The 13,077-nt window shown below is 32.2% G+C and overlaps 1 protein-coding gene across 1 annotated transcript; it reads left to right on the top strand.

Moving 5' to 3' along the window:
• The first annotated feature begins 389 nt into the window (after positions 1-389).
• On the top strand, positions 390-12,279 carry LOC126889914 (leucine carboxyl methyltransferase 1). Its single transcript, XM_050658638.1, has 2 exons — positions 390-577; positions 3,768-12,279. The coding sequence occupies exon 2, from the start codon at positions 3,786-3,788 to the stop codon at positions 4,728-4,730; it is 945 nt and encodes a 314-aa protein (XP_050514595.1). The 5' UTR covers positions 390-577; positions 3,768-3,785; the 3' UTR covers positions 4,731-12,279.
• The last annotated feature ends 798 nt before the right edge of the window (positions 12,280-13,077 follow it).

The raw sequence follows: 13,077 nt of genomic DNA, 5'->3' as shown, positions 1-13,077 counted from the left end.
GCCCAATTTCCCAGCTCGACTAGTTTCATTTCATTTTATCTCACAACTTAATACGTTTTCCATCTTTTGTGCTATTTTGTCGGTTATTAGCGCGCTCATCACTGGATATCTATGAAATAATAGGTACACATTTCCATTTAAATCATGCATTGCGCCTTGCTCTAAAAACATGAACTTATTAAACTTTCAACTTTGTGAAATCACCTAATTGATTTAATAATGCCCCCACATAATTATTAAAGTTGAATTAACTTATTAACAACTGATTGTTTCCAACATTTTCAATTCGCGCCGCCCACCTCAATTCTTTCCGTGCTCCCTGTAGAGAGAGTAGCGCATAGCGTAGATCGGTCGCCGTTAGCAACTCCGATCCCGCGACTGCTCAGTGGGTTGCATAGATCTGGGCCAACAATCTGGGAATATGCGCTGCGAGGAAGATATACCTTTACATAGATAGAAAAAGACCTCCAACAACTGTGACTTGTTTTTTGTGTCAACGACGAACGAGAAGACTGTATTTTTCAAATCAAAATTTACATTTTACGATTAGAATTAATTAGATTGTCCCGAATTACACGTAAGTGTTTACCTTTATAAATAACTTTATTGATTTTATTTCTGGACTCTAATCTTGTTCACTTACGCGCACACTTTTCGAATAATTCCGAACCCAACATCTTAAAAATGACAGCAGTAGTGTTGCCAACTTTAATCATTTTTCCTTACATTATACTTATTATAGTTTTATAGAGAACACTTTTACTGATTTATTGTATTGGATTTCAGAAAACTTAAATGTTTCTGAAATATAGTAGGAATAAAATTTTATTTTTATATATAACTAGTTAAGAGCGTAGGCGCAAAATTTCGGGAAATGCTTTTTAAATTCATTAATTTTTTTCGAATCCATAGAAAACTAATAACTATTTTTGGAAAATTTAAACTCAGAATGAAAAATTACATTATTATCGAGGGCCGAAAGTCACTGAAAACTTCTATATTGTTTATTTTAATAAGTTACAGAGGTTAAAAAAAAAAAGATAAAATAGAGTGTTATTAATTAATTTCAAATATCTCATTCAAAAGAAACTTTTTGTTTATTCTAAGGGACTTTCGACCCTCCGCCCGAAATTTTTTGTCTACGCTCTTAATAGAAGTTGATATTTATAATGTTACTTTTATATATTAAAAAAATAGAACAGGTATATTTTTTACACTATTATGAACATATAGTTGTTTTAATGAATCTTTGCACATGCATGAAATTATTCACGGATTACTTTTTTAGATCTTTTTTCTACGTACGTACAGAAAGTAGTATTGCAAAATTAAGCTTCTTGTCCATAGAAACCACAATAATTTAAACAAGGATAAGGGCATGTCTTTTATACATTATTTACTAAGAATTTTGACGTTTTTCATCATATTTAAACTTTTCGTCTTTGTTTATACATTTCATTGTAATTTTTATTTTTAACCACGATTGTTAGAATGACTAACTGTTGCTCTCTTATTTGATTACTTCCGACAATTATTTATTTTTAAGCTAATGTGACAAGTTATATTTTTTAACCGACAAATTGTCATTATAGTACATGTTACACTAAACTTGTTTGTGGTTTTCTATCTATATATTATCAAGTTTATTTGCTAGCAGTAAGAAAAGAAAATGGTTCCATGTGCCATAGTTAGTGCTGTAATGGTAATGTTGTGGTATGTGAAATTGCACATGTTTTACAGATATGTTACAACCATAGACATAGTAAGAATAGACAAGGTAAGCTATGCGGGCCGCTCTGTGCATCGAGGTGTAACGCCAAGAGGGCGAATTATCAACGCTTCTCATTTGTTTCGAGCTTCTGCCATATGTCGTATAATCCATGTACATATAATTACGACATATGACGGAAGCTCAAAACAAATGAGAAGCGTTGAAAAGTCCTATATTATCAAGGACGTCATTGGTCAATATTCCCTTTGAGTGGTCTAGCCTTCTTTGTCTGTCACATGAGCAGGATCGTTTAGTGATATGTGAAATTAAACATATATGTATAAAGAGATAGATAGACCACCGACCGACTACCCGCACGTTACGCGATTTTGCTCAGTATGTCTTGTCTATCCTTATTATATCTATGGTTACAACACAAGAAAACAGAATCAACGGAGTTTGGAGTAGAGATTGAATAAAGCGTAGAAATACTCTGGGTGGGTCAGAACTACTGTTAAAAGAGATATCAGTTGAAGATTTCAGTCTGAATAGCAGTCTGAGTTTTGCATGAGAGTTTAATGAAAGGGTACCAAATCAATTAGATGTTCTGTCCGACAAAATACATGGAACGTTTTCTTAATCTGACGGTCCAAATTTTTAAACTGTTCCACAATTATTAAAACTTCCCCTGTTTCATTGTTCCCGTACATCAAAGTTTGTCCAACTAGACACCATTAAGCTATTAACGGACTGACCGTCTGAAACAGGGATAAGAAGTCCTGACAACTTCTTTAAAAATTTCTCAAATGCGTTTTCACGTTTTAATTTATTCATATGATCGTTTTATTTTACAATCCACAAAGTTTTATATTTTTCATAACTGTGTTTAAAATGAAAATATCTTATTGTCATCCCGCGTATTGCAAATCGTTGTCATCCCACTTATTGTAAATATAACTTTTACTTGTCCGAACTTGCTTAACAGTGTTTACACATAGGAGGTCATTATTTCCAAGCTCAAAAGCCATTTTTTGGCAAATCGAAAGAAAAAAAAAACAAAACGAGTATCATCTGAGTAGTGTTTAGCTACAGAATAGGAATTGTTCCTTTTCTGTGGTTTTGCTCACAATGTAAAGAATTTTATTAATGTTACTTATAATTTTTAGCGATGGAAATTAGAAGTTTCTCTTAACGAAATAAAATTGTTTCCAAAAAAATTTTGTCGATTAGCGAGTTTTGGAAATAATGGCCTCTCAGAAAGTATTCAACAAATAGTGAGCAAACTAGGCAGTCTGTAAATTTCTTGCAAGCGCTTGCCGATAGCGACAACCAGCAAGTGCATTTTCCTGTTGTTTACAGATGGCAAGTTTAGTGGCCGCAAATACTTTCAGCCAGTACAATTGCTAAGTGTAAATAAAGCTTTACTTTTTGTTATTTTTTAAATTGATATATTACCGTTGTTTATTTATTTTTCTATTAGTAATAGTCGGTATAATGTTCAAGCTGTTTAATGTTGAGCCCATCAATCTCTTCAATATCAAAAAAGATCAAACACTTCAATAAAATAACTTTATAAAATACGTCCACCGGGATAATAGCCATTTGCTAATTGGTTTTGATTTGTTTGCAAATCAATAGGGCTTTTCATTGATTGTCATTTGTTTCGAGATCCTGTCATATATTGTATAATGTGTGTATAATATTAATATACACGGATTATACGACATATGACAGAAACTCTAAACACACGACTGTGAATGAAAAGCCCTATAGGGCTTTTCATCGATTGTCATTTGTTTCGAGCTTCTCTCATATTTCGTATAATCCGTGTATATTAATATTATACACGTATTATATGACAAAATCTCGAAACAAATGACTGTTGTTGAAAAGCGCTATCATTACATTTGTGTAAAGATCCGTGGGAACAACTGTAGCATAGGAGAGAATTGTCAACTCCGCAATACTCGTTCTGTCATTTTCAAGTTCCGAGAAAGTCTGCGCCTTACTGTCATTCTTTTGTTGACAAACGTCTAACCTCAAACTTTTGTTTCAGTTATTCAGAATTTCCAAAATGGGAGACGAACCTGTTATGGCAACTAACGACGATGCTAGTGAATGTAAAAGGGGCGCCGTACTTTTAGGTTACTGGACTGACGACTATATTTCATATTTTGTAAAGAACGTAGAAAAACGAGCCCCGGAAATCAATAGAGGCTACTACGCTCGAGTCAAAGGTATTGAAAATTTCATACAAAAGTTCATCAATAAAGCTGGTAGTTCAGCGCAAATCATTAATTTTGGATCAGGTTTTGACACTTTATACTGGAAGTTAAAAGATGAAGGCGTTCAAATTGCTAATTATGTAGAGATAGACTTTCCCTCAGTAACATCAAGGAAGTGTTATATGATAAAGCGAAACAAACCTTTATTGGACAGAATACACAATCAAGACGGAGAAATTAAACTGAGCCAAACTGATCTACATGCTGGTAACTATCACTGTATCGGTGTAGATATACGAAACATAGCTCAGCTTGAAACGAAGATTCAACAGGCCGAAGTTAATTTTGAGCGACCAACCCTTTTTCTTGCTGAGTGTGTGTTAGTCTACATTGAAAATGACTGTGTTAATAGGTTGTTAAAGTGGATATCTTCGAAATTTAAGTCAGGACTCTTTGTAAACTATGAAATGTGTAATATGAATGATACATTCGGAGAGGTCATGTTGGGCAATCTACGAGCCAGAGGTTGCAACTTAGCTGGTATTGCCCACTGCAAGAATCTGGATATGCAGAAGGCAAGATTCCTAAATAATGGTTGGATGGGGTCAACAGGATGGGACATGGTACAAGTCTACTATGCGTTTACTGAAACCGAGAGGCACAGGATTGAAAAAATCGAGTTTTTGGATGAGCAGGAATTGCTGATTCAACTCTTTCAACATTACTGCATTTGTATAGGTTGGTTAAGTATCGAATTTTCTGAATTTACTTGTAGTGTTGATTCTAACTTTTGAAGTGATTTTTTCTTAACATTTTGTAATTAAAAATTATTAGGTATATGGTTTATTGTGTACATAAAAATATGAAGTATTGAAGTTTTTAAATATCTTAGAAGGTTGTTTTTGTATTCATTACATTTACTTAAATATTATAGTAATTCATTTTTGTAATATTCATTTTATATTATACAAGATTATCCTCCTAACCCATTGAAAATGTTTGAAGTCTATAATTACTTGAATATCAATGATGTTATATTTGTAAATATATAAGTATTATACTTAAATTAATGAAAACTAACTAATTTTCAATTCTGTATAATAAATCCTATAGTTTAAATGAATAGGTGTACCTAAACAAAAACGATCTTTAAGTCATGAAAACCATTTTTGCAGAAAATCTGTATTAGGTCTGGTTTCACCAACAACAAATAAATCAATGAATAGCTAGAGTCGGAAAAATGAAAGAATACCCATGAACGATCACAGCAATCACATATTTTGTATTTGCTGTTTTTTTTTAAATAAATAACAAACCAGAGAGATAGATTATTAATAATCTGAATAATATGTGATTGTTGTTATAGTTCATGGGTATTCTTTCATTTTTCCGACTGTATTCGCCGAATAAAATTTATTAGATGTTTATATTTAGATTTGGTTTCAGTAAAATTTTGATAATTTAAAGTTAAACTGGCAAATTTACTTTCTTATACATATTTACATTTACAGCGAGATTAACTTGCCAATTTATTCGAAGAATAAGTATTTATTTAATAGATAAGCAAAATAATTCTTATTTTGACATTAGTAAAATGGAGAAAAATGTCAGTTTATTGAGAAATGTTAGTTTATTGGTCGAATAACTTTATTCATAGAATAAACTACTATTTGTAGTTGGTGAAACCAGCCATTGTCATTTAAATAAATACCAAAAAATTTAGGAGTGATTTTTACACTTAGCAGTAATGTTTGATGTTTCACAGTACAAAATGGTATGTATATAGATATGATATTTAAGGTATGATTCGACATAGGAGGCAGATGGCAACTGCAAAAGGCAGTTACAGTTGTTACCATGAGATATGTATTTACTTTGCATTATTATATTATATACCTAGTTGCTAACAATTATACAAATTAATAGTGCAAAGTAAATACGTATGCCATGTTAACAACTGTAGCTGACGTTTGCAGTTGCCGCCTGCCGTTGATGTCAGAATCGTACCTTTACAGTGATGAGTGTGCTAATACCTAACTGGCAAAATAACTTAAAAGACTGAAAACATAATACCTTGTGAAATGAAAGGAGATGAAACTAGTAGAGGTGGGAAATTTAGCGATAGAATCCTATACATTTACATTATATTGATAGTTTCCCACCTTTAGATGTAACAAAGGAGTTTGGCCACTGTGACAGTGACAGTTTTAGGTCACATACTACTCTGCTACATCTAAAGGTGGGAAACAATCAACATAATGTAAATTCATAGGTTTCTATTGCTATATTTCCCATTTCTACTAGTTTCATCTCTTGTTATTTCATAATATTATGTTTTCCATTTTGAGTTATTTTGCTGGTTCTTCGTGCACTCATCACTGTAAGTATATATTTATATTCTGCAACAAAATATCAAAAATGAAAAGAAAACACTTAAGTAGAATGTTTTTGTTTACACTGATTTAAATCAAACTTAAAAAATATTTTTTTCTCTTTCCACAATTTTGCTAGTTTTGCCTGACCTTCTTCATCCTTCTTGTATGTAGGCTTTAAAGCCTGTTTCTTCTGCATTAGCCTCCTAAATTGTTTAAATTATGGCACCATCTTTTTCTTGGTCTGCCAATACTTCTTCATCCATTTGGTGACTTATCTCGTGCTATTCATACTATCCTATCCTCTGCCATTTTACTAATGTGTTTGTTCCACTCCTGTTTCCGTTTTGTCACCCATCCATTTATGTCTTATACATTGCATGCTCTTCTTATGTTTTCGCTTCTCTCCCTATCCAACAGACTTTTCCCTGATATTTGTCGAAGTATTTTCATCTCTGCTGTTTCTAGTAGTCATCCCATTTTAGATGTGCCAGGTCTTGTCTCTGTCGTGTATGTTAATATAGGTATAATCGCTGCTTTAGGTATAGATTCTTGCTGTTGTGTCTTGTCTTAGGTGTTTATTCTTCCAGATTGTGTCATTAAGAGATCCTGCCGCTTTACTTGCTTTTAAGCTTTGTTGTTGTAGTTCTTCAACATCTTCGTAACTAGTTATTTCTATTCCTAGATATCTAAACTTTGCTTCATGCTTTATTATTTTCCCATCAATTTGGATTTTACATCTTAGTGGTTATATAGATGTTCTCATCTTCTTCTATGGCACTACAGCCCAAATTGAGCCTTGGTCTCCTTTATTTTTTGCCTCCACCCTTGTCTTGATGTTGTCATAAATTTGGTGTTTTCTCCTGATATTATCATATTGTATTTCTTGGCTGTTGTATTGAAGATGTGTGTTAATCTTTGGAGATCGTCTTCTGTCTCGGCGATTAATGCGGCGTCATCTGCACAACATAATATCGATGGTGAAGGTTCCCAACCTCCTATGTCAATTTTTGGCTATTTTGTTTTGTTACCCTAGATTAGAGAGAAATATGTATTAAAGCCTGTTTATAAATATGTTTACAAGCTCCTATATCGTTATTTTATTAATTGGCTTCTAGATGGCCATATATGAAATAACTACATAGGAGCTTGTAAACAGTAAAAATACATATTATTTCTCTTTAATTTAGGGTAACAAAACAAAATAGCCAAAAATTGACATAGGAGGTTGGGAGCTTTCACCATCGATATTTGGATTTTTCCCCATTCCCCTTTGTTGTTTGGTATGTAGCCATGACCTTTACGTACTGCTTCCATTATTTCGTCCATTATTTTGCCTGACCCAGAAGTTCAATTGCTTGAATTGATTTTTATCTTGAATTTATTTTTCTCTTTAATTTTGACTGTTGATTATTTATGTTAATTTGACCCAACTTTTTCTTGGTTGGTTTGTTGGTTTTTAAATCTCAGTTTAGATTATGCTAGGAATACACTCATTGCTAATATGATGCAGTATCCTTATATTTTGTATAAAATTATTGATTTGTCCTAATAAATTCATGCATATTAATAGTAATGACTATTGCATCAAGCCTAGTAGTTCCATGGCTTGATTGATCATTCTCCTCCATCCGTTCTTGTCCATTGCTTTCATCCTACAGTTTGTGACGTTAAGTCTTTTTGGATTATCTACATCCATTTTCCACCTTGTTCTGGGTCAACCTCTTCTCTGACGTCCTCCTTGGCAGTAGCATTTTTGGTAGTCTACCCTCTGACATTCTCTGTATATGTTCTAGCTATCTTAGTTGTTGGGTTGTTATTAGTCCCAGTATGCTGGGCTCCCTATATAACTCTCTCAGATCTTTATTTGTCCTTCTGATCCAAATACTGTTTTTACATGGTTTTGTTCATCATAGTGTCAGTTTAGAAGTATCATTCTAATAATTTTTCTGCTTATTTGTAGTTCTTCAAGTAATTTATACAGTTCCTTCCTTTTTTACTTTACCAAATGCTCGTTTAAACTCTATAAATAATATGGTTGGTTTCTGGTATTGGTAGCTTTCCTCTAGTATCTATTTGAGCAAGAAAATCTGTTCTGTTGTGGTTCTTCCTTGTCTAAAGCTTGCTGGTATTCACCTACTATATCTTCCATTCCTTTTTTGAAAATGGGACATATTGCTCCCGACCATTCCTTTTTTAGGTACTTAATTGTTCTTCATTCCATATTTTTTTGATTACCTAATATATGCATTTCCTCATACATGTGATTTCCTCCATATTTAAACATCTCAGTTATTTGGTCGTTTCCTGGACTGTATATTAAATGTTTAATAATTTTTATCCCTCTACCTTTATGGAACCTATGGTCTATTTTTAAAAGCATACTTTTCTGCACATATATTGCCAGCTTTACTTCTTGGGAAATAGTTTTAACAGTGTCTGTAGCTAATAATTTGCCTAATAGAAATATTATTTTACCAGTCTTGGTAATTATTATTTTTAAATGTATGTACTAGAAACATTATCTCCTGCAGCAATGTCATGAATTCCACATATAATATTTCTGACTTCTTTGTTCCATACTTTGTTTCTAAGAATGCTGCTTACTATAGATATAGATCATAAGGTTTTTATCTTTATAAATTTGATATGTTCTTATTACGAATATGATGGTTATGGTTTTGGTACTGTATTTAAATATTTGTCTTAGGGCCGGTTTCACCAACAACAAATCAATGAATAAGTAGTTATTCATCGAATAATATTTATTAGTCTATTATATTTTTATTGTGTTTCAATACAATTTTGATAATTTAAAGTTAAACTGAAGACTTATCTTTGTTGTGGATATTTAAAGCGAAATTAACTTGTCAATTTATTCGAAGAGTAAATACTTACAATAAAATACTGATAAATAAATAAATGAAATGTTATTTGATGTTGGTGAAACGTAGATTTGTCAGTTTATGAATCGAATAACTTTATTCATCGAATAAACTACTATTTGTCGTTGGTGAAACCGGCCATTAGACATGTTTTGTATAGTCTTATCTTACATGCAGTTGTCTTCTACTGATTGCTTAAGATCATCTTTATGAAGTTATGACATTACTACATAACTATAGTTTTCGTTTTGTGATATTTTCCATCAACTAAGTACATACTTACATTACTCCTTAATGTTTTTGATAACACACATTCTTACATGTTAAAATTGTTTACACATTTATTTGGTTTCTACTTCTACTACATCTCAGTTTATAATATTCTCTGCTGTTTTCAGTCCTCCAGTCACCATTTTCTCCTGTCACTCCATATGTCCTGTTCTATGTTTCTTTCTCTTACATCTTTGTCTATTCCCTCTCTCAGACTTCTTTTTATTTTTTTTGCTGATGAATTGGTTCAAGACAATACTGTTAAACATTGTAATGGTGGATTTTCTACCTGTCGTTTTTCTTTCTCTACTGGCTTTGTCTAATGTTCCATTGTGCAGAATATTGATACCTAGAGATTACTAGACATAGCAGTGCTTTGTTGTGGTTCTATTAAAGCTACTATTGCAATTCTACCTCGGTTTTGGTTTCTAGTTCCTTAAAATCCTACTCTATTCTCTACTAAAAGTTCTTTGAAATAAGTAGGCTTCACGCCTACTTCTTCTGCTATTATTATGTCTTTATTGTTTTCTTTGATTTTGTTTACTCTTTTTGGTTTCTACTTTATATAAATTTCCTCGAAATATTTTTTTACTTTCTCCTTATTTTTTATTAGATTAGATATTTTGTATTAGATAACTGATAATGAATGAATATATTGTGTGATCTTTCTCTATTTACTCTACAATTACTCTATATTTACTTTTTTATTGTCAAGTTTAGCTTGTTCGTGTATACCTATTTATGTATACTTAAAATCTGCTTGTAGAATTCTTCAATTAATTTCGTCCTTTTTATTTTGAACTTAATTTGAAAAAAAACTTTTTTACATTGTACATTTGTAAAAATATTTTGTGCATATCAACATCATAATCATATCCTATTTTAATAATATCATCATGTAAATTGCACCATCTGTACATTTATCTCTTCTAAGGCCTGTATTTTATAAATCCTGTTTATATAGTTGATATTCTAAATCTTCTTTTTATAGTTGATATTGTCTTACGAGCTAATTATAGAGGGGGCGGGTAGTTGATGGTATGTTTGACTATTATCTGCAAAAGTATTTAAAAAATATCCAAATGCCCCAAGCAAGCTTACCCTGGATAATATTCTTGACTAAAACTAGATTATTAATATACATTTGAAGCCTAGCATTGGACCTTTTACCCTCCTTGTGTCATTAACATGTATATTATTAGTAGTATAGCCTGTTTACTTAAAAGCCGCTATACTACCAATCATTTCTCTTAAATATTATTTTTACTTGTCTATTACATTGGGTGGATATAACTTAGGTATATTAAGTATTACTGCCTATATCATCCTGTTGTTTCCTTCATACATATATACAAGTAGACTGGCTTTATTGTTCTAGTTCTTCCAACCATTGTGCTTAAATTTCATAACTTTTGTACCTAAATAAACATATCATTTAAAACTTGTCTCATATAGTTATAAACTTAGTTTTAGAGTAAAGAAAATTTTTTTTGAAATGATTGTCGATATCAATATTTCATTATTTATACCGAGCAGACAGGCGTTTTGATTCAGATCGGTCTTCTTGCAAAGTCCCCTTGATAACGGGTAATCCTAGAAACACATGTCGGGGGATGGCAAAAGACACAATTTGAATAAAAACGAAACCGTTTATTTTCGTTTTAAAACAATTTTTGTTTTGTGTCACTTTTAAAAAACAAATCAAACAATTTCAATGGTAGTTTTGAGTTCAACTTCGGAAATACATCATTTTCTTAGAAATTTGTAGTCTATAGTTTATTTATTTAAGGTACTTAACCAATTCTTATTTATTGAGATTAATATTAACAAACGTTTTTCTATTTGAATCTACTTAAAGACTGATTTGTATGATATACCCAGTGTACATTTTTAAACATTTTTTAATAGTCATCAGAGTTTGGACAATCTAGCCAAAGCAGCAAATAACATAAATAAGTATTTATGACCTGCATAAAATAGCCCGGTTGTTCTTATTGAACCACTTTCTCAGGTTTTGAAGCCAATATATTATTCTTCTCCCTCTACGCTACGCCTCTACGCTATTATATAGCAGCACCGACCATACGCAGCACTTGGTAAACCTTACCTTATCAGTTGAAGATCGAACTCTGAACAGGTCAGTACCTTTCAGAATTTTACAAAAGCTTGCTTAATGCGACAATTTACTTCCCTGTCCGATGCTCAATCTTCAAAAAGCCACGTTCCCAGCTATTTAAATTTGCTGACTTTTTCAATGGACTTGGTATTCAGTGTTATGGTGAAGTTTTCAAGTGCATCCAAGTTTCTGGAGATGATCATGAATTTGGTCTTTTTGTTATTTCTCTAATCCCATTCGCTTACTGTCAATAGTATAGTATGAGTATGAGTCAGTGTAGTAAAATGTAGGTCCAAACTCAAGAAGACTATAAGCTAAGACTCAGTCCAAGGCTTTTATAATCAGTATCTTTTCAATTTATAACATGTTTAGGTATTATATGAAAATAAAATATTCAGACCTCTTTTAAAACATAGTTTAACATCAAGCAGGTAAGTCCAATATTCTGTTCAACATCACAAACTTTAAAATATTTTTATGTACACCAAGGAACACCTTTATCGACTTTTGTTAATTGAACGTTAAGAAATCTGTGATACCTAGATGTATTTTGACTAAATGTATCTTTATCCAATCTTTAAATATAGCACCCAAAATACGAAAAAATGTATTTTTCATGTATTAACTAATAAAAACTTGATGTAACGTGTACAATGTTTTAAGAGTGTTTGTGACTCATTAAATGATTCTGAATATCTTATGTTGTGTATGGTTATTTGAACCCCAAATCTCCGAGGATGAAAGAGATCACAGGGAGACAGTTCTTTAAAGACCTGTAAGAAATGCACGGAAGACGTCTCAGAAATAACACCATGATAGTGCTAGAAACATTACTAGTCTTTACAGTAGGGATCCTGGCCTATACAGAAAAATGCAGGCGGGTGTGGGGTAATACTGCACTTTGGTTGCATTGGTGGTGTATTGGCTAAACGTGCAGGGCAGGGTAAGGTGCTGATAGAAAAGGCATTCAGACATCAAATATCAAAAAAAAAATCTTTTCAGGCCATAAAAATGAAAATACCTTCTCCAACGCAATAAAAACTTATACTGAAATGAGGTAAATACCTGAGGTAAAATATTCCGGAAGTAAAATGAGCCTCCGTTCGGATCTCCGGGTGAGGACTATCTCAGGGGGAACACCATTACAGGTTAGACAAATCAGGATAGGGTCTTGGAATCTTGGTAGTCTTACAGGTAAGAGTCTGGAGTTAGTGGATGTGCTCAAACGAAGAAGAGTTCAAATTGCTTGTATTCAAGAAACTAGGTGGAAAGGACAAAGGGCGAAAGAACTAGGTGAAGGATACAAATTGTGGTATGTAGGGAGTAGTAACACTAGAAATGGAGTTGGTATAATTGCTGATAGTGAAATGAAAGATAACGTAGTAGAAGTTGTAAGAACGAGTGATAGAATGATGTCAGTGAAATTTGTAATTGATAAAGAAATATTGAATGTTGTGTGTGTATGCTCCTCAAACAGGTCTGGGTGAGAATGAAAGAA

This window comes from Diabrotica virgifera, chromosome 8 (assembly GCF_917563875.1).
Source record: "Diabrotica virgifera virgifera chromosome 8, PGI_DIABVI_V3a".
Classification (NCBI taxonomy): domain Eukaryota; kingdom Metazoa; phylum Arthropoda; class Insecta; order Coleoptera; family Chrysomelidae; genus Diabrotica; species Diabrotica virgifera.
Note: the sequence above shows the minus strand (reverse complement) of the source record. Positions and strands in the feature narration are given on the sequence as shown.

Bases quoted from the DNA above. Each gene is read 5' to 3' on its own strand.
- LOC126889914 (XM_050658638.1), top strand. From the start codon at position 3,786: ATGGGAGACGAACCTGTTATGGCAACTAACGACGATGCTAGTGAATGT.